The sequence below is a fragment of the Patagioenas fasciata genome, chromosome 18, assembly GCF_037038585.1.
Source record: "Patagioenas fasciata isolate bPatFas1 chromosome 18, bPatFas1.hap1, whole genome shotgun sequence".
NCBI classification, from domain to species: domain Eukaryota; kingdom Metazoa; phylum Chordata; class Aves; order Columbiformes; family Columbidae; genus Patagioenas; species Patagioenas fasciata.
In genome coordinates, this window is record NC_092537.1 from 14,095,298 (window position 1) to 14,114,916 (window position 19,619).

Genomic DNA, 19,619 nt, shown 5'->3' on the forward strand with positions numbered 1-19,619 from the left:
AGCACTCGTGTTCCTCCTCCCGTATCTACGGGCTCTGGTTGAGCCTCTGGCTCGTTGTGGAGCCTGTGGCTCCCCAGCTCAGCTGGGCGCTCCCTCCTTTTGGTATTTCTGCAATAAAAACATCCATCCCAGCTGGATGCTGGTGTTTGTAAGGATGCTCGTGATGTCTCTGGACATGCTGTGGTGCTCAGGCAAGGTGATGAGCACCCAATACCTGTGCTGCCCTGCTTTGTCTCCTCTCTGTACCAGCCAGATTGACACAAGGTCCATGACACTGCAAATCACACTCACTCCACATCCCACTGCACAGGGATGAAACCCCTGTGAAAACCCTTTAGGGCATCCAAATGTTACAAAATGATGCACAGGGGGAAATGTGCTGTAGGAAAAGGGAGCTGTGTTTGGAAACAAGAAGTGTTTTGCCATCAAAGTCCCTGCTTCCTTCTCAGGGTGCTCCATGTGTCATCTGTGCTTGTGCTCCCTTAACCAGCCCTGCACAGAGAGGGATTTACTTGGGAGCCCCAGACACACTCCAGCCTTTATTCCAAAACATCGGGATTTAAAATAAAAGTTTGGTTTGTTTTTTTTTTTCTTTAAATGCTTAAGCAAGAGAAAAAGGAGCCAGACACATGCCCACCCTGCCCGGCTGCAGTGGCGGCCTGGGCTCCTCCTCCCACTGGCAGGCAGCTGAACGTGTCTTCAGGCCTCAGAAAACCAGTATGTTCCCCATTGTGTCCAGTTCTTCCCAGTACAAATCTCCCGGATACAGAACTTCACCTCCACGTCTGTTCCCAGGCTGTCTTCATCTTCCTAAGGCTCTTTGTGTCCCAGGACAGCCTGAGCCAGGAAAACATTCTGTTTGTTTCAGCTGATTTGCCTCCCCAGCTTTAATCTTCACGTGAATGTTACACATCTCAGGAATTTATTACCTGTCTCTAATCCCCATGACTCTGACCACAGAGAATGAGGGTTCCCCAGCCACGGACAGGCAGAAACACCTGAGCTCAGCAGCAAAATCATTTCAGCTGGGGAGGAAACCCAGCCTTCCAATAAAAGGGCTGAGCTGCAGCTTGGAAGCGCTGGAGCTTGGGAGGAGTGTGTGGGAGGGTAGAATAGATTAAACAATATATATAAGTTTGCTATCCCAGGTGCTGGGCTGAGGTCATGCATGTCAATATTTATCTCTAGCAAATAGCTGTGGGTGTCAGTTCTGTGCTCATGTGCAGCTGGGAAGGTAACTCTGGGTTATCTGAGCAGAGCTGTCAGGGTGGGATGTGCTCCTGGTCCCCCAGGCAGGGCTCAGGTTTGGTGTGGAGGGTGACATCTCAGCAGTGGGGCTGGGGGTCTCTGTGAAAGCCAGGACGCCATGGGGGGTTGTATCAGGGTCTCAGGGCTGGTTTTAGTAGGAGCTGCCTTATCAGGGTGCTTGCACCTTCTTGTGAACGTAGAGAAGGGGACAGAACGGGATTTGGCCCAGGGAGAGGTGACTGCTCCCTCCAGAGCCCTCCTGGAGGAATGTGAGAGCTGGGGTCTGAGAGCTTCTCTCACCTGGGACAGCAGTGTCTCGGTGCTGGGTCCTGTAATCCCAAATGGACTGTTTTGCTAGAAAATATTATTTATGAGATACCACTAGATATCCAGGAAGGTAGGTAAGAGAAGCATTTTTGTGCACAGGGAGAAAAATGCATTTCTGGAGGGGTTTGTGATCTGGGCAGAGCTCCAAGCTTCGATCTAGTTGAGCAAGCACCCAGAGAGACCCCGTAGCAGTGCTTGGTACTGGTGAAAAGGGGTGGATTTGTTGTAAGTAGCTCTTTGGGGTAGGAAAACAACCCAGCGCTGGAGAAATAGCTGAGGCTGGAGCATTGCATTTCTCTGCTTGCTCAGCCCGAGGGCTGTGTTAAAATCCTGCATGGCAAATGCGACCATGGGGATGTGCATGGGATGGTGCCTGAGTGCTTTGCACAGCGCTGAGATCTCTGCAGGGCAGAGACTGTTGTGCTCCCATCCAGCACCATCGTTTCCACTCCTGCTCACAGCAAGTGAAAGAGCCGAACAGGCACAGCGATAACCCCAAACTTGCTGTGCACAGATCATGACCCAGGTACGTGCCACTGCTGTCCTGATGCATCTGGGCCTGTCCCTGCAAGGCTGAGGGGAGTCCCTGGGGAGGTACAAGTTCATCCTGGCCTTTGCAGGCTGTTCTGCAGCACTTGATCTTCTTTTCAAGTTTTTTTTAATAAGCTAGTTAATTCTCCTACCTTCTTACGAATGATATATGAACAGGTCTTTAATCTTAATCTACAAGCATTTTTGAACCATTAGATGGCTAAGTAAGCGTGGTTTGTTGGCCGTTGTTTTGGAGTGTGTGTGGTGTTTGGCTGTTGTTGTTTTACCCCTCTCTTCTCTCTCACTTCTCTGAAGCCTTTTTACAGCCCCTCTGCTTCACTTTCCAGCTGCCCTGTGCTCCGGGGTCTCTGCCCCCTGCCCCGCCGCGGGTTCCCATCCTCGGCACGGACCGCCGGGCGCTGGCGGGCGGCGCGGCTCTCGGCGGAGCGCGGGCGGCGCGGCTCTCGGCGGAGCGCGGGCGGCGCGGCTCTCGGCGGAGCGCGGGCGGCGCGGCTCTCGGCGGAGCGCGGGCGGCGCGGCTCTCGGCGGAGCGCGGGCGGCGCGGCTCTCGGCGGAGCGCGGGCGGCGCGGCTCTCGGCGGAGCGCGGGCGGCGCGGCTCTCGGCGGAGCGCGGGCGGCGCGGCTCTCGGCGGAGCGCGGGCGGCGCGGCTCTCGGCGGAGCGCGGGCGGCGCGGCTCTCGGCGGAGCGCGGGCGGCGCGGCTCTCGGCGGAGCGCGGGCGGCGCGGCTCTCGGCGGAGCGCGGGCGGCGCGGCTCTCGGCGGAGCGCGGGCGGCGCGGCTCTCGGCGGAGCGCGGGCGGCGCGGCTCTCGGCGGAGCGCGGGCGGCGCGGCTCTCGGCGGAGCGCGGGCGGCGCCCGGAGCTTTGCGTTAAGCGGCGTCTCCTGGCACCGGGACGCGGCGGGGGCAGCGGGGCCGCGGCTGCGGGGCCCCCGGGGCCGGGGAAGGGGCCGGTGGGCGCGAGTGGGACCCGGGGACAGAGGGGTTTGTCTGCACCCGGGCCTGGGGGCACCGTCTGATACTTCATGTGCTGCTTGGAGGGAACCGAAACCTCGCACGGAGGGCAGCGTGGTCGGCGCGGTTCGGTGTTCTGGGTGCTGATGCCGTGCTGGTTTTCCCTTTAGTGTCTTTTGAGGGTTAAGGGTGCAGGAAAAGCAAATACTGCTTTGCTGGGGCTTGTGCCGGATTCCCCTGAACTGCGAAAATCCTCTTGATTTCTCCCAGCTGAGACTTAAAGTGGCTGAATTTAACAGAAACTGCAAGTAACTGTGCCCAGGCAGGAAGATGTCACCTGTCAGCAGAGCCCTTCCCTGCAGGGCCGGCGGTGGGGAGGAGCAGCACACAGCCCTCCCTTCTCTGGGGAGGGAGCTTTTGTTTGCAGACTGGAACTGGGATTCCGGGCTGTTTGGGAGCCCCTGCCTGCTCCTCGGGACAAAGGGGAGTGGGAAGAGTTGTCATCCCACACACCTCTGCCCCCCAGCATTGCTGGGTTGAATTGTCCTGCAAGACACTGAGCGTCCAGTGCTTTCCTTTCAACAGCACAATACTGAAGGGTTTAAGGAAAGTCAACCAGCTCTCGCAGTGCACTGCTAACAACAGCACCATTAAGAGCCACTGCAGCTCAAGTGCTCACGAAACTGTCAATTCCTCTGTTTCCTAGGTGGTCACCCACCAGCAGTGAGCTGCTGGCCCCACAGCACCAAGTGCCTCCCCCGGGAGGGTCCTGATGCGGAGGAGAACTCGCCTGCTGTGCCCCCTAACTGGTCGAGATGAGGCTGTGGGTCCTCTAACATCTTTGGGTCCAAGAACTTAATCAGCTGCCTGCCACCTCACCTGTCCCTGTACATCTTTGGTAAAGCTGCCCTGATGTTTCCAAGGATGGTTTCCCCCGAGGGCCATGGATGGCCTCGAGTGTGGATCTTGGTTAACCATTCTGTCCTCTTAATTCCTCAGGACTTTGGGATCAAAAATCCCTCAAAGCATGTGCGTCTGTGAACAGATTCTGGGCTTTTCTGGCCGAAGAAGTCAATAAGGAACGTGCATGTTGAAAAATAGTCCAGGAGAGGATCCTGCATTTGCAGGTATGATGTCTGGGCTTCTGCCATTATGATGTGTCTTGACAAACGTCTCGAATTTATACCAAACCTTTCTAAAAAGGCACAATTTGTGATAGTATTAACATCTAACCTGGCTTAACTCTGCAGATGGATGAACAGGACAAAGGTGGCAGGTGGCCTCTAGTAAAAGCATTTCCACCTAATGGTTTGGGCAGTAGCAGGAAAATCCTCTTTCTAAAGCACACCTGCAGGCGTCGCAAGAGCCAGAGGCCACGCATGCGTTGCAAAGAGCAAGTTTTTAGTTCCCTCTCTACTGGGGGATCCCCGAAGCTGCACCTGAGCTCCCAGCAGAGGTGACACCGGCAGGGACGCAGGCGCTGGTCAGTTCAGCCCTGCCGGGAGCTCTGAGCTGCTGAGCTCGCCCGTATCTCACGGCTTCAGGTGGGCGCAGCCTCCCGCTCTTTCTCACAACAGAGCAGGAATCCCAGCCACAGTGATGAGGTGCCTGGAGTTTCTCACAGGCCTATGGTATCTAACATAGAGGTTCTGCTCGTCACCCACACAAGGTCAGTAAAACAATCAGTGTGATGTGTGTGCTTTTTCTACAGACAGGTGCAAGTCACTTGAGTGTATTTACATTTAACCAACCTCCTCGCCCAATCTTCTGCTATATCCCCATGCAGACAGGCACTGTCATTTTTCCAGCTCAGTAACAGAGAAATCAGTATTATTCACACTATTACAGCTGGTGTGCAGGGAAACAGGCTGCTGGTTCAGTTCTTATTTACTAGAAAATACTCCAGAAAGTCACAGGACACCTGCGTTCGGGATCTGCCATCCGTGGGAAATGCGATTGCACGTGAGCAGGCACCTTTTAAATTGTAACACAGTGATTTTTCTCATCAGCAGTGATTTAATGCAGGATGTATCACAGATCTTCCAGCTCCACAGTCAAACTGTGTATTGCAGGGAAACTGAGAAAGTTTTCATGCTTTTAAGGCCACCAGGTGTTGACCTCACTGATGTGGCCCTACTTGGTAAGGGATGCACAGTTTGTAGGAACAGAAACAAACAGGAGTGCAGTGCATCGTAATTCTGGTGGGAAAAAAGTATGGGCTGTGTGTACATACTTAATATTTTAAAAGATCTACATTTACCGTCATCTTTGAATGCTATGAAGTTTTCTGCTAAACGAATATGTTTGGATTGTTTCTAATCCCTAGACCTTCAGAAGCTGTGATAAGAGGCAAAACAGTAACCAAAGACTTAAAACCCGACGGTTATGAACGTTTTAATTTTTAAAGGTTTGACACCAGTGAAGTTGAGATTACTTTTTTGTTGTTGTTTTCTAGCTCTCTGCAATAAACTGATGAAATCAGCAGCTTGCCAGCAGCACCCGCATTTGCTCAAGATGAAGAGGAGTTTTCATGTTCAGGCAGAGCAGCAGAATAAACTGTGTGGTCCTGACACCACACAACCCTACGCCCTCACCTTGGGAAACATGGCGGGAGCACGTTCTATAGGATTCCTGGCAGATATTCTTGGTAAGGACACCTGGCAGGTAGGCAGGACAGCGATTCATCAAGTAAGTGCACCTCGGATAAACTAAAGAATGAAACAGGAGGGTCTCTGGAGGCCAGGCCTGCTCTGCACAGAAGGTCTGCAGTGGTCGCACACATCACCGGCAGAGCCTGTGATGGCTGCAGAACCTGCTGTGCATCGAAAACACAGGACAAGTGCTCAGCTCTAGCTGTATGGCTTATTCTCTGCTGTCTAGGGGGTTTTGTTATATCCTTGTTCTATTTTTTCTTTAACAGGTGTAGCAGAACCATGCACAAAATTTGAGTAGTTGGTATTTAATCAATAGCAGCAACTCAGAAAACTGTTTAAAAAAATTACATGTGAATTGTCTCAGCCGACAGTGACACGGCAGCCTGAGACATGAGAATGGGAGAGCACTGGGACCGCAAATGTGGCCTGTGACCATATGGCATTTGCCCCAAGTTAATTTTTGTAAAGTCTTATATTCAGAATGTTTTGGGCCCTTGAGGTTTAAGGCAGACTCTGAAATAGAACAGAGAGCTGTGCCCATCAAAAATCTCTAACCCCACATTCCCATGTTTGTGGCTAAGAAGCAGGGTCATGCGTATGTGCAGACTAAACTGTTGCGGTTCACCCTGCAACATAGGTGTCCTGGTTCAGGAACGGCACGGCAACCACCCTCAGGTCGCTCGGTCCATCAGCTCGCAGACACCAATGTGGTGGACGGCAAATGGCGTTTATTGGTAGGCAATAAAGTAATATATACCTTGAGTTTTACAATGTCACATCCGCCTGCTTAGGTAACACACGAAACACTACACCTATCAGGGGAGGGGCCACAACAACTAAACAGTACTAAATTCGTAAATGAGGAACAAGCAGTAACTTTCATTAGTTTGTTTTGCCATGTTCTGCCTTTCTGCGCTTAACTTAATGTTCTCTGAACACATTTCCAGGGGGCAGAAGTTCCAGTTGGCCAGACTGGAGAAGGGGAATTGTGTTGCAAAGCACTGACATGGGAATGACATGGCAGAACACAGTGACAAATGTGCCACTATGGCAAAGTCTGTGGGGCTGAGCATTTTACACAATCCCTGTCCAGCTCTTAGTCAAGGGCATAATCTCACAACCTACCAATGATGATCAGAAAAACTATCTTTGACTCCTGCTGTGTTATATTTTTGGGAACAGGTAGCAGACTCCAACATGGCACTCCTATCTATGTACCTGCACATCTTTACAAGGCTGAATCCACTTGGCGATTTGGAAAGAGCAGAGGTCAAAGTAGTCCCATGTCCCTTGACAAGTTGTTCTTAGCAGTCAGCACGCTGCAGAATGTCTGCAAGGCAGCCCCGGTCAGGTCCCACGTTCATCACCACACAAAAGTCAAGGAAGCCTGGGAAAGTGAGCAACACCACCCTGAAAGGTATCACAGTATGTTGGGGATTGGAAGGGACCTCAAAAGCTCATCCAGTCCAATCCCCCTGCTGGAGCAGGAACGCCTAGGTGAGGTCGCACGGGAAGGTGTCCAGGCGGGCTTTGAATGTCTCCAGGGAAGGAGACTCCACAACCTCCCTGGGCAGCCTGTTCCAGTGCTCTGTCACCCTCACTGAGAAGAAGTTCTTTCTCAAATTTAAGTGGAACCTCTTGTGTTCCAGCTTGATCCCATTGCCCCTTGTCCTATCAGTGTTTGCCACTGAGAAGAGCCTGACTCCACCCTCGTGGCACTCACCCTTTATATATTTATAAACATTAATAAGGTCACCCCTCAGTCTCCTCTTCTCCAAACTAAAGAGCCCCAGCTCCCTCAGCCTTTCTTCATAAGGGAGGTGCTCCACTCCCTTAATCATCTTTGTTGCCCTACGCTGGACCCTCTCCAGCAGTTCCCTGTCCTTCTTGAACTGAGGGGCCCAGAACTGGACACAATATTCCAGATGGGGTCTCACCAGGGCGGAGTAGAGGGGAAGGAGGACCTCTCTCGATCTACTGACCACCCCCCTTGTAATACACCCAAGGATGCCATTGGCCTTCCTGGCCACAAGGGCCCAGTGCTGGCTCATGGTCATCCTGTTGTCCACCAGGACCCCCAGGTCCCTTTCCCCTACACTGCTCTCTAATAGGTCATTCCCCAACCTATACTGGAACCTGGGGTTGTCCCTGCCCAGATGCAGGACTCTACACTTTCCCTTGCTAAATTTCATCAGGTTATCCCCCGCCCAACTCTCCAGCCTGTCCAGGTCTCTGGATGGCAGCACAGCCTCTGGCGTGTCAGCCACTCCTCCCAGCTTAGTGTCATCAGCAAACTTGCCGATAGTACACTCAATTCCCTCGTCCAAATCGTTAATGAATATATTGAATAATATTGGCCCCAGTACTGACCCCTGAGGCACTCCGCTAGATACTGGCCTCCAGCTGGACTCCACACCATTGACCACCACTCTCTGGCTTCTCTCTCTAAGCCAGTTTGCAACCCACCTCACCACTCTATTGTCTAGACCACACCTCCTCAATTTAGCTGTGAGGATGCTGTGAGGGACTGTGTCAAAGGCTTTACTGAAGTCAACGTAGACCACATCCACCGCTCTGCCATCATCCATCCACCTTGTCACATTCTCATAAAAGGCTATGAGGTTGGTCAAGCATGACTTACCCTTGGTAAAGCCATGCTGACTGCCCCTAATGACCCTCTTATCCCTGATGTGACTTGAGATGACACCAAGGACAAGCTGTTCCATTACTTTCCCAGGGACAGAGGTGAGGCTGACCGGTCTATAATTACCCGGGTCCTCCTTCTTGCCCTTTTTGAAGACCGGAGTGACATTTGCTTTCCTCCAATCCTCGGGCACCTCTCCCGTTTCCCAAGACTTGGCAAAAATGATGGAGAGCGGTCCAGCAATGACTTCAGCCAGCTCCCTCAGCACCCGCGGATGCATCCCATCTGGACCCATGGATTTATGGACGTCCAGACTACTTAATTGTTCCCTAACCCAGTCCTCATCGACTAAAGCAAACTCCTCCATTGACCTGGCTTCATCCGGGGCCTCAGGGGTACAGGGTTCCCCAGGACAGCCTCCAGCAGAGTAGACAGAGACTAAGAAGGCATTCAGCAATTCCGCCTTCTCTGTGTCTTCCGCCACCAGGGCACCCACCTCATTCATCAGTGGGCCTACATTGCCTCTGGTATTAGTTTTATCTGCTATGTACTTGAAAAAGTTCTTCTTGCTGTCCTTCACCCCTCTCGCCAGCTGTAATTCTAAGGAGGCCTTGGCTACCCTAGCTGCCTTCCTGCATCCTCTAACAGCAGCCTTATATTCCTCCCAAGTGGCCAGCCCCTGCTTCCATGACCTGTAAACTCGCCTCTTCTGCTTGAGCATACCCAACAGATCCCTATTCAACCACGCAGGCCTCCTGGCTCCCTTCCTCGACTTCCTACGTGTGGGGATGCTCTGATCCTGAGCATGGAAGAAGCAATCTCTGAATGCAATCCAGCTCTCTTGGGCCCCTTTTCCTTCAAGCAGTCTTGCCCATGGGATTTCCCCCAGCAATTGCTTGAAAAGGCCGAAATTAGCCCTGCTAAAGTCCAGGGTTGCAATTCTACTTGCTATTCTGTTCCTGCCACACGAGATGCTGAACTCCACCATCTCGTGGTCACTGCAACCCAGGCAGCCCTCAACCTTTACTGCTTCGACCAGACCCTCTTTGTTAGTGAGGATGAGATCCAGCAGTGCACCTCTCCTGGTCGGCTCCTCCACCATCTGCATGAGGAAGTTATCATCAATGCACTGGAGGAACCTCCTGGACTGTGGCTGGCTGGCTGAATGGTCCTTCCAGCAAACATCAGGGAAGTTAAAATCACCACAACAACCAGGGCCTGTGACTGTGAGGCCACTCTCAGCTGCGCATAGAAGGCCTCATCAACTTCCTCAGCCTGATCTGGTGGCCTGTAATAGACACCTACAAACGTATCACCCCTGCCAGCCTCTCCCTTGATCCTGACCCACACACTCTCAACTCGTTCCTCATCCGCTCCTGGGCAGAATTTAGTACATTGCAGTTGCTCTCTCACATAGAGAGCAACTCCACCATCACACCTGGCTGGCCTGTCTTTCCTGAAAAGGGCGCAGCCATCCATGACCACATTCCAGCCATGTGAACTGTCCCACCACGTTTCTGCAATTGCCACCAGATCATAATCTCCCGACCGAACATAGGATTCTAACTCCTCCTGCTTATTCCCCATGCTGCGCGCATTGGTGCACAGGCATTTCAGGGAGCGAGCAGAGCACACCAATTTCTCCCTAGGGGCACAGGAGGCCACCCGGTCCTCATCTGTTTTAGAATGCTGCCCCACTGGGGCAAGCCCAGCTACAACCCCATCCCCCTTCGAGCCTAGTTTAAAGCTCTCCAAATGAGCCCAGCTAATTCCTGCCCCAGCATCCTTTTGCCCCTGCGAGATAAGCCTTTCCCGCATAACACTGTCCGGACTGGAGTCTTATAAAACCAGCCATTATCAAAAAAACCAAAGCCCCGCCTGTAGCACCAGTCTTGGAGCCAATCATTTAGAGATTGAATTTTCCCATTCCACCCCACATCGTCACTTGAAGAGGGAAGGAGTGAAGAGAAGATCACTTGAGCCCCTGAGTCTTTCACCATCCTTCCCAAGACCTTGAAGTCATTCTTCATTCCCCTCAGACTACGGGAAGCAACTTCCTCCCCATCTGTCTGAAAGACCAGCAGCGGGTAGTTGTTGGAACGATAAAGGACTCAGCACTCCGATTCAATGTGAATCACGCCAAAGCCATTTATTACAGAAACATGTCTCCTTATATACGCAACTATTCTCTAATCACGAATCCACGCTCCAAGCATGGATTCGCTAAATGAGTATCATGGGCAGTCCACGCGCTGGAGCCCCACCGATGATAGGTCCGACGACTCACGCCATGCTGAGGCCCTGTTAATGAAGAAACGCCCCTCTTTCTCACAGCAGATTCTGTTCTCAGCTTCTTGAAGTGGCCTTGAGATTCCTTTGGGCCTGACTAATTCAACAACATATCTCCTTCTAACGAAACCCCTTCACAGGTAGTAGTCTGTCGGGTGCACCAGTCTGGGGAGCTCTCTAGCAATATCCTTGATCCGGGCTCCAGGTAGACTACAGACTTCCCTAAGATGAGGGTCAACCCTGCATATTGGGCCCTCTGTTCCTTTCAGAATGGAATTTCCTATTACAATCACCCTTCTGTCTTTCTTATCAGAGGTAGTCTTCAGTTGTGTAGTCAACCGCCTCTTCCTATGTGATCTTGTAGGCAGGCTTGGCACCACCTCCTCACCTACCTCTTCTTCAAGATCCAGGGCCTCAAACCTATTACGGAGGGGCACCTGGGGAGGCAAATCAGGCAGGGAGGGGGGCTGCCCGTGATGCCGAACTGGAATAAGCTTCCAACCCTCATCTTCTTTTAGGTCATTCACCTCTGCCCGACAGCGACAAGGGTGGGGCTGTCTCAGGACCTCCGCCTTTGTCCGGGAGGGCAGGAGGTCCATCTCCTTTTCGGGGGTACCTCCCTGGGGCCTTTCCGACCGGCACGTAAGGGTGTTACTCCACCAGTCGATCTCCCTTTCGCACTCCCTGATGGACCTCAGCGTCTCAACCTCCTCCTTAAGCTTCACAACCATGTCGAGCAGATCTTGCACCTGCTCACACCTCACACAAGTGGAGTGCTGGCCTCCCTCCTCCGGCAGCAGCAGGCTCTGGCACTCCCTGCAGCCGGAGACCTGAACAGCCACCGTTTGGGACAGAACCTCAGTCTGCGTTGCCACAGTCTTTTTGAGACATGCTCTCCTTCTGGAGGCGACCATGGTCATCAGCAGTCTGGGACGCTGGCAATAAGTTCGTGGGAATGACAAACAAATACACAAACCCTCCCGGCAGCGCAAAAATGATCAGGCAGCCCAGCTCCAACATGCGAAATTGCGCAGGGACTCTCTGACCCCAAGGAGAATCTCTGTGCCCTTTGAAACCAAAATGCTGCAGCTCAAGCTGAAAAACTCTTTGCATGGACCCACTGTGAAGTCCTCCATCCCTGCTCCATCTGCTGTGCGGCTCAAGACTTGCCCTGGTCTGCTGGAGGAAAAGAAAGCTCCTGGTGAAGTCATTCCTCCCCCTGGAGATGGGGTTCAGGTTGTTGATCCCATTACAGCTGCTGCTGAGAGGACCAAACCAACGCATGCGACCAGTGCACAAATGGAAATTGAAGCGGCCTCCAGAAGAAAAATCTCTTTTTGCACGAATGCTGCAGACCCTTCCCAGCCTAACGGTGGGTTCAGGCTTCTGACAGAAAAACAGAAGGAGCGGTGCGAGGCAGCTGTTGCAGCTCAGTGTAAGGCAGAGCAGCAGCTCACGGAAGAACAGGAGCGAGCGTGCAGGAAAGCTACGGAAAGTGGCTACGGAAAGCGAAAGGTCTGCCTGTGGACTCTTTCACTGGGGAGGGGAAGATACCTGCTCCTGAACTGGGCTTTGATGCATTTATCTGAGCTGATCCCTTAGTCCAACAACCAACCGTTATCTGAGGATTCTGGCGTCCAGCTGCCACGACCCATGTAGTTTCTAAGTATAAAAGACGTCTCCCCATATGTTTTTTTCTGGAGAGATATTCTTGGTATATTCAGCTATTTCTCAGGGTAGTGAGTGGACTGAGTCCTGTCATGGATTTATCTTGCTAGAGCTGCTGATAATACAGACACTAATAAAGCTCAACATATGTCTCAAAGGTGTCTCAATAATAATAAATCTTATTGGAGATTGTGTGGATTGATTAGAGTTTATAAGCTGAAGAAGTGTGGACCGAGCCTAGGGGGTGGTGATCAGTGTCGCAAAGTCTACTTGGAGGCCGGTAACTAGTGGTGCAGCACACAGGGCAGTCCTGGCTCTGATTTTGTCTGACATGTTTGTTAATTAACGATGTGGCTGATGGGGTGCTGTAAGCAGCAGTTTCACTCTGGGAAACTCTCCTTACAGTAGAGTGGTGATTATTTTTGCTTCGTTTATTTTAGCGTCATCTTCAACTTCCAAACCCTGTGATTAAGTCAGACCTCACAGTGAAAAATGATTATAGTTGTCCCTCAAAGAAAAGAAAATGACAGATAATTAAAACTGTGTCCATGAAGATCCATGAAGATGTGGGAGTGGGACTGTTGCAGATTTGGGGATGAAGGGCTGTGCAGGCTGGGGATGAGCAAGGGTGAGAGGTTGGTTATTTGCCTCATTGAGCACATCTGTGCTGTGCTACAGGGATTACGGTGTCTGAGGTGGCTTTGCCTGACTTTAGTTTTAGAATAGGAAGCAGCAAGGATTTCACACTTGGCCACAGGATGGCACTTTCTGAAAAGCAATCGGGCTCAATCCCAGCACAGCCCCTGGCGAGAAATCTAATAAAGGGAGCCTGGTGGAAAAACATCACAGAAAGACTGATGACTTCTTAGTTGTGCTGAAGGGAGAAGGATTAGTGTTGTCTTCCTATTTGGACCCAACAAATCAGCATCTCCCCGTGGGTGTGGATGCTCGGGCACTTCTAAGATGCTGCAGCCAACAGAGACAGCAAGAAATGAGTGAAAAGGCAGCGCTGGAGCCAGTCCTGCCCTTGGCTGTAGCTCAGCACACGGTGCGAAGCTGGGACCTGGGCATCTGAGATGCCTTGGAAGGGAAGTAACATATGGGAAGATGTCATACATGGTATGTGAAATCACTTATGAAGGTAACTATAAGGAGGTTGTTTTACTATCTTTGCAATTAAATTCTGAATTAAATTGACCGCATGATGCAGCCACACATGGAGATGAAATCAGAGAGCTGGCAAGAGAGTTCTGGTAGAGTTGGGCTGTAAACAGGTGCCACTTGTGTTGTACTTGTGTCATCCACAAAGTGTGGATAATATAACCCTGATTCAATAATCACAGAATCATTTCAAGATTGAGTCCAACCATAACCCACCCCTGGCACAGCCCCATGTCCTGAGAACCTCCTGTCTGTCTGTCCAAGCCTCCAGGGCTGGTGACTCCAGCACTGCCCTGGGCAGCCTGTTCCAAAGCCCCACAGCCCTTTGGGGAAGAAATTGTTCCTAAATCCAACCTCAACCTCCCCTGGTGCAACTTGAGGCCGTTTCCTCTGCTCCTGGCGCTTGTTCCTGGGGAGCAGAGCCCGACCCCCCCCGGCTCCAAGCTCCTTTCAGGCAGTTCAGAGATCAGAAGGTCTCCCCTCAGCTCCTGTTCTCCAGCTGAACCCCCCAGGTCCCTCAGCCGCCCCCATCACACTTGTGCTCCAGCCCCTCACCAGCTCTCTTGCTCTTCTCTGGACATGCTCCAGCAACTCAAGGCATCAAAAACTCCCCAAGATCACAAGTTGCTGAGATGAACAGCACCTCCCGCGATGCTGCAGGACGGAGCAGCTCCAAAGGGTTTAGATCATGACAGATTTCTGTGCTTTGGGGGCCATCTAGCAGCATGAAAGCAAATGCACTTGTTACATTGGCTTGAAAGATGCTGATGCAAACCTTGTGTTACTTTCTTCGGGGTGGATGCTTTTGTTAGTGCTGATGTGCGGTTCATCACCTGCAGAAGATGCTCTGAAGTCATCGCTTTGTTGGGTTGTGTAGCACTGGTCTGCGTAGTCAGGCTTGAGCTGATGGTGTATTTAGCGGGTGTTTAAAAGAGATGGACCCAGTTTCAATGCAGTAGATTTCACAATGGCGATACACTACAGTTACACAAAAATTGTACAAGTATAATAATTTCAAATTGGGTCCGTCTTTTTGAAACAGCCTCTCTGGCTGCCGGGCTAGAGAGCCCGCTTGGAAAAGTCCATCATGCAGGTGCTCATGGGCCAAAAAATGTGGCCACTGAGGAACATGAAAACAATCAGCAGGGGGATGCGGCTGCTAAAATGAAAGTGGCTGAGGTGGATGCGAAGCAGCAACTGTTGGTAGCCCGGTGAGCCCTGATGGCTCAGGTCATCAGAGCTGCAACACGTACACGGGCTTGTGATGGAGGGGTGGGCTTCACTACGGACACTGTTGTGCTGCAATTAAACAAGACAAACGGTTAAAGCTGCTGTGGGATGGAGGGTGGTGGTTTCAATACAAATCTGGGCAGGCCTGGCAGATTGACCGGATCACACTCCCGCAAACCTGCCAAGGCAAACACCACGTGCTGACAATGGTGGAAGCAACCACCGGATGGCTGGGAAGGCGCCCGGTGCCCGATGCCACTGCCCAGAGCACTGTCCTGGGCCATGGACAGCAAGGCTGTGCTGACACAGCACCCAGGGAGAGCTGAGTCTCACAGTGGGACTCATTTCTGAAACAAGCTCAGACACGTGGGCACTGCGTGGGTGGATCACATCCCCTGCCGGGCACCAGCCTCTGGGAAATGGAGCCGCAAACTGGGCTGCTAAAATACACATGAAGGACAGTGGGTGGTGGAACCCTGAGCAATGGGGTTTCCCTTGAGCAGTTGTGCCCGGTTGGTGAACACCAGAGGATCCATCAATGGAGCCCGGCCTGCCCAGTCAGAACTGCATGAGCTGGGGAGGGGATCAGTCCCCGTGCTGTCTGCAGAGCGTGGGGCAGCTGGGGTTTAAAAAGTGGGGGTTTCTTTAAATTATTTTTCTTATTTTTGCATTAATAATGAACCTTCAACCTGGCTTGGTTGTATTTTTGTTTTCTTTTTATAAGCAAGATTGATTTGAAGACTAAAACCCCCCCAGCACCCCCTCCCCTGGGAAGGGCCGTGAGTGGCAGTGGCAGCGATGGGGGGGACATCACCTTGGAGAATCCCCCTGGGCCCTGGCGGTGTCGAGGGAGGGAGGACGGGGTGAGGGGGCCCGGGGGGGCTGTGCAAGAAGCCGGGCTGATTTTGGGAGCCGGAGGAGGGGAGCGCTTTGGGGGCTCCATCCGGGGTCTGGGACATGCAGAGGCAGGGGGCCCAGCGGCTGTGCCCCCCTAGTCCAGGGTGCCCCCATAGCCATGATCCGGGTGCTGACAGCTGCCTCCAGCCATCAGTTTCTTTGTCATTTGCCTCCCCCTCGCTCTCCCGCCCCGCTGCAGCGATGCTGGTGGGAGGGGGCATTAAGAAACCCCTCACCCAGCACCCACCTCAGTGCTGCTGCTCCTTCTCTCTGGATTTATATACATTAGATATATATTTTTTAAAAAAGGAGGGGAGAAAAGGCCATCTAGAGGCTCTCGAGGGCCAGTGCCCTCCCCAGCAGTGTGTGCCCCCCCACCCTAGAAATAATACCTAGAAAATTCTTCCAGTGCGATTCTCAGGGGAGCCCCTGCTCCCAACGCCCTGGCCCTGGACCCCCCTGACGCCCCCACCTCCGCCAGCCCAGTCTGATCTCTGGCCGTCCATGGTGGCCGTGGCTTTCTGGGGGGGCAGGGGGTGGTGGAGGCCATGGGCGGTGGGTGAGGAGGGGGCAGCCAGGCGGGCTGGGGGTTGTGGGGCGAGGAAGCCCAGAAGGGGCTGAAGCTCCCGGGGGCACAGGCCATGGAGGCGATGGGGCTGCTGCTGCTCTGCCGGCTCTCAGGGGTTCGCAGCTTGGAGAACGTGGCCAGAGCGTCGGGGAAGTTGGGCGGCGTGGCCGGCGTGTTGCTGGGGGTGCACATCTGCGGGGGTGTCAGATCGGTCATGGGTGGTGTTTTGGAGTCCCAACCTGGCAACCTCCCCGTCGCTGGAGATCTGGCTGCATCCCGCACCAGGGGATGCTCGAAGCCCAGCTCTGGCGGGTATTGGGGTACCCAGCGCTGCGGGGCCTGGGTGGCACCCCCAGAACGTGGGGGCTGCCTGGGGAGGATCTCCAGCCCAGGCAGGGCCAGCTCGGGCTGCGAAGAACATTTTGGACATCCAGGGTGCTCAAAGCGCTGGGGTGCAGTGGGTTTGGGGAGGGGACGCTGCTCTGATGCCAGCTGCCCCGTGCATGGAGCAGCACGGACGGGGTGATGCAATGAGGACCAGCACCATGGGTGGGGAGAGTTTTGGGGTCCCACAGGACCCTCTTCACCCACTCTGAGCGGAACTTAGTGCCCTCCCCACCTCCCCCCAGGACAGACCCGGCCCTTTTTGAGGCCAATCTTGCCAAAAACCCCAGGAGCTCAGGAGGAAAATGAGAACTAAATGGTTCCTCACAACACCATCAACACAAGAACCGAGAGGTTTTTGATACCTGCTTTCTTGTAGGTGTCCTACTGAGCACCAGCAAAAAGCCAAGAGCGTTGCTCAGCAGCACCAACCACGTCTGCCAGGAATTAGTGTTCAAAATGAACCAGGGGCAGCAGAAGGCAATCACCAGCCCCACAGACAGCAAAGGAGAAGTCTGCAAGATCCCCTAAGGCTGGAATAGACTGTTGGCATCTGCTCTTCACGGCAAAACCGCAGGAGAGCGTAGAGGGAAAAGAAATGAAAGTCATTGACTGTGAGAAATGCGCGGTGAAACACAGGAGGTGGCTGACACAAAAAGACCCTCCCAGGAGCAAGCCATGACTTCTGGACCCAGCATCTCTGGCCCGGGATGAAGGCTTGCCCATTGCAGTGCGGCCATCAGGCTGAGGGACGGGAATCCCAGCAAAAGATTGCCCGTGTTTCAAAAGGGAGGCAGCCGTGCCCGCTGGAGAACCTCTCTCACAGCTCCATCCCCAGCAAAGAGCTGTCTCTAGAGCAGTTCGTGCTGCTTACAGGCAAGATCACCTTTGCACTTGAACCACCTTCTTGCACAGAGGACAGGAAACATACTCTGGTTTATGTCTTTATAGCTGAAAAGGCCAGGACAGTGTTCACGAGGGAGCAAGCGATGAGCACATTTCCTGGTCAGCAGCTGCTGGCTCGTGCCAGCAGTCAAGAGAGGCAGAAGAAATCCCTTCAGAACAGCTCCCTCTCCAAAGACATCCGTCTGCCTTGATCAGCCGCAGGGAAAGGCATCCTAAACCAGGCACTTTGGCCTTGTTTTCAGCCCAGGTTCCCAGGTGCTGGTGCACTCGTGAGCCAGTCACTGCACATCTGCCACGAAGGGGAATCGCCTCCGAGGCCACTGTGCCGTGGGGAAAGGAAAGGATTAAACGTCGGGAGAGTTTGATTGAGTACACAACACGGATAAAGCCACCCTCTCTGCAATTAAAACTGAGGGTATTTAATTCAGTGAAATGAGATTTCATTCCCTGTGACCTGTCCGATTCTATTTTGCATCTGGGCAGGCTCTGCAGGGACTGCCACAACATTTGAGGTGTCACCAGCTGCACTGTAGGTGGTAAAGTGGGAAAGGCAGGAGGGACCCTCAGCACCTCCCATCCCGTGGATAACTTCATCACAATGGCCAGGGCGGCGCCCGCTGGCTGCTGGGGCGGCTGTTGCCGGGCAACAGAGACACTATATTGTCCCCTGTCACCTGTGCCCCTCGCCCATTTGGTCACTGGCCGTGGTGGGATCACTTGCCGTGGTGGGATCACTGTGGTGGTGGACTCATTTTGGCAGTTGGATCGCTTTTGGTGGTGGGATCGCTGTTGGTGGTTGCATCACTTTTGGTGGTGGGATCGCTACTGGTGGTTGAACCACTTCTGGTGGTTGAACCGCTTTCGGTGGTTTGATCACTTTCGGAACTTGGATTGCTTTGGTGACTGGATCACTTTAGTCACTTGGATTGCTTTCGGCACTTGGATCTGTTCGGTGACTGCATCACTTTCTGTGGCAAGAAGGAGGAGGAGAAAGGCTGCTGGCTGCCATTCCCTCCAACATCATCTGCGGACAGAAAAGCTCCCGTCTTCCCACATCAAGTTCAGTGTTTTCCAGCAGAGCAGCAGCGATGGCCACACTCGGTCTGTTGGAGCTGCTGAACGCCGCCATCGGGACACCCCATTTGGGGGTTGTCGACTTGGTGGCCCTGCACAAGTTGCTCGAGGCCATCATCGGGCAGCTGGGCCAGCAGGAGCCGTCTGTCCTGGAGCCAGGGCAGAGCCCGACCCCCAGCCTGGCAAAGGAGCAGGACAGCGAGGACCAGCCTGGCCAGGAGAAGGAGGAAGACGGAGCCCTGGGCACTGCGCAGCAGCTCTGGAAACCAGCAGAGCAGCTGGACGAGAAGGACATGCTGGAGGGGACCGGGAGCAACTCCGAGGTCTCCTCCGTGGCCAAGGAGGCCATGCCAAAAACAAGAGAAGAGAAGGAGAGAGCCGTCTCCAAGGTAGATGCTCTTGCTGGTCCCTGGGTGCTCCCCCACGAGACGCCCCCTCCTCTGGGCTCCGCGCTGCCCTCGTGCCGCCCTCAGCCCAAGGGCTGGGTTAAGCCCGAGCTCCCGCAGCAGAGCACAGCGGGGTCCAGGTCCCCAGGGACCCTCCCCTGGGCTCACCCCCCACCCGCTCTCCCAGGAAAGGGCTTCGCTCCAGGATCTCTGGGAGGAGATCAACAAGTTTAAGGAGGTGCAGTCCGGCCTGGCAGAGGACGTGCGGGAGATGAAGGAGGAGATGCGGAAGGCGCATTCTGGCCTGGCAGAGGACATCCAGGAGATGAAGGAGGCGCATGTCGGCCTGACAGAGGACATGCGGGCCATGCAGGAGGCGCATTCTGGCCTGGCAGAGGACATCCAGGAGATACAGGAGACCCTTGGCCTGGTGAGCGTCCCCTGGTGCCCCGGGAGGGAGCCGGGCCCTCGTCCCTCCCCGCTCCCGCTGCCCTGTCACACTGTGCCCGTGCCCCACGGCCATCGGTGTCACCAGCGTGAAGGGCAGCAGGAGGGAAGAGTGGGAAGGGTGTCCCAGGGGTTGCTAAGGCACTTCTGAACTAGAGAGCCATCTAAACAGAACCATGGGAGGGGAAGGAGGGGAGATAAAGCTGTGGGTTGGGGGTGCTGGGCAGTGATGT

At 53.7% G+C, this 19,619-nt stretch overlaps 1 protein-coding gene across 1 annotated transcript; it reads left to right on the forward strand.

Annotated features, from left to right (window-relative positions):
• The first annotated feature begins 629 nt into the window (after positions 1-629).
• LOC136109484 (uncharacterized) lies at positions 630-12,254 on the forward strand. The gene is given in 6 exon segments (XM_071816371.1): positions 630-717; positions 2,422-3,087; positions 5,534-5,725; positions 6,915-7,157; positions 11,612-12,153; positions 12,156-12,254. Coding segments are annotated over 6 exon segments (1,830 nt in total).
• Positions 12,255-19,619: the final 7,365 nt, after the last annotated feature.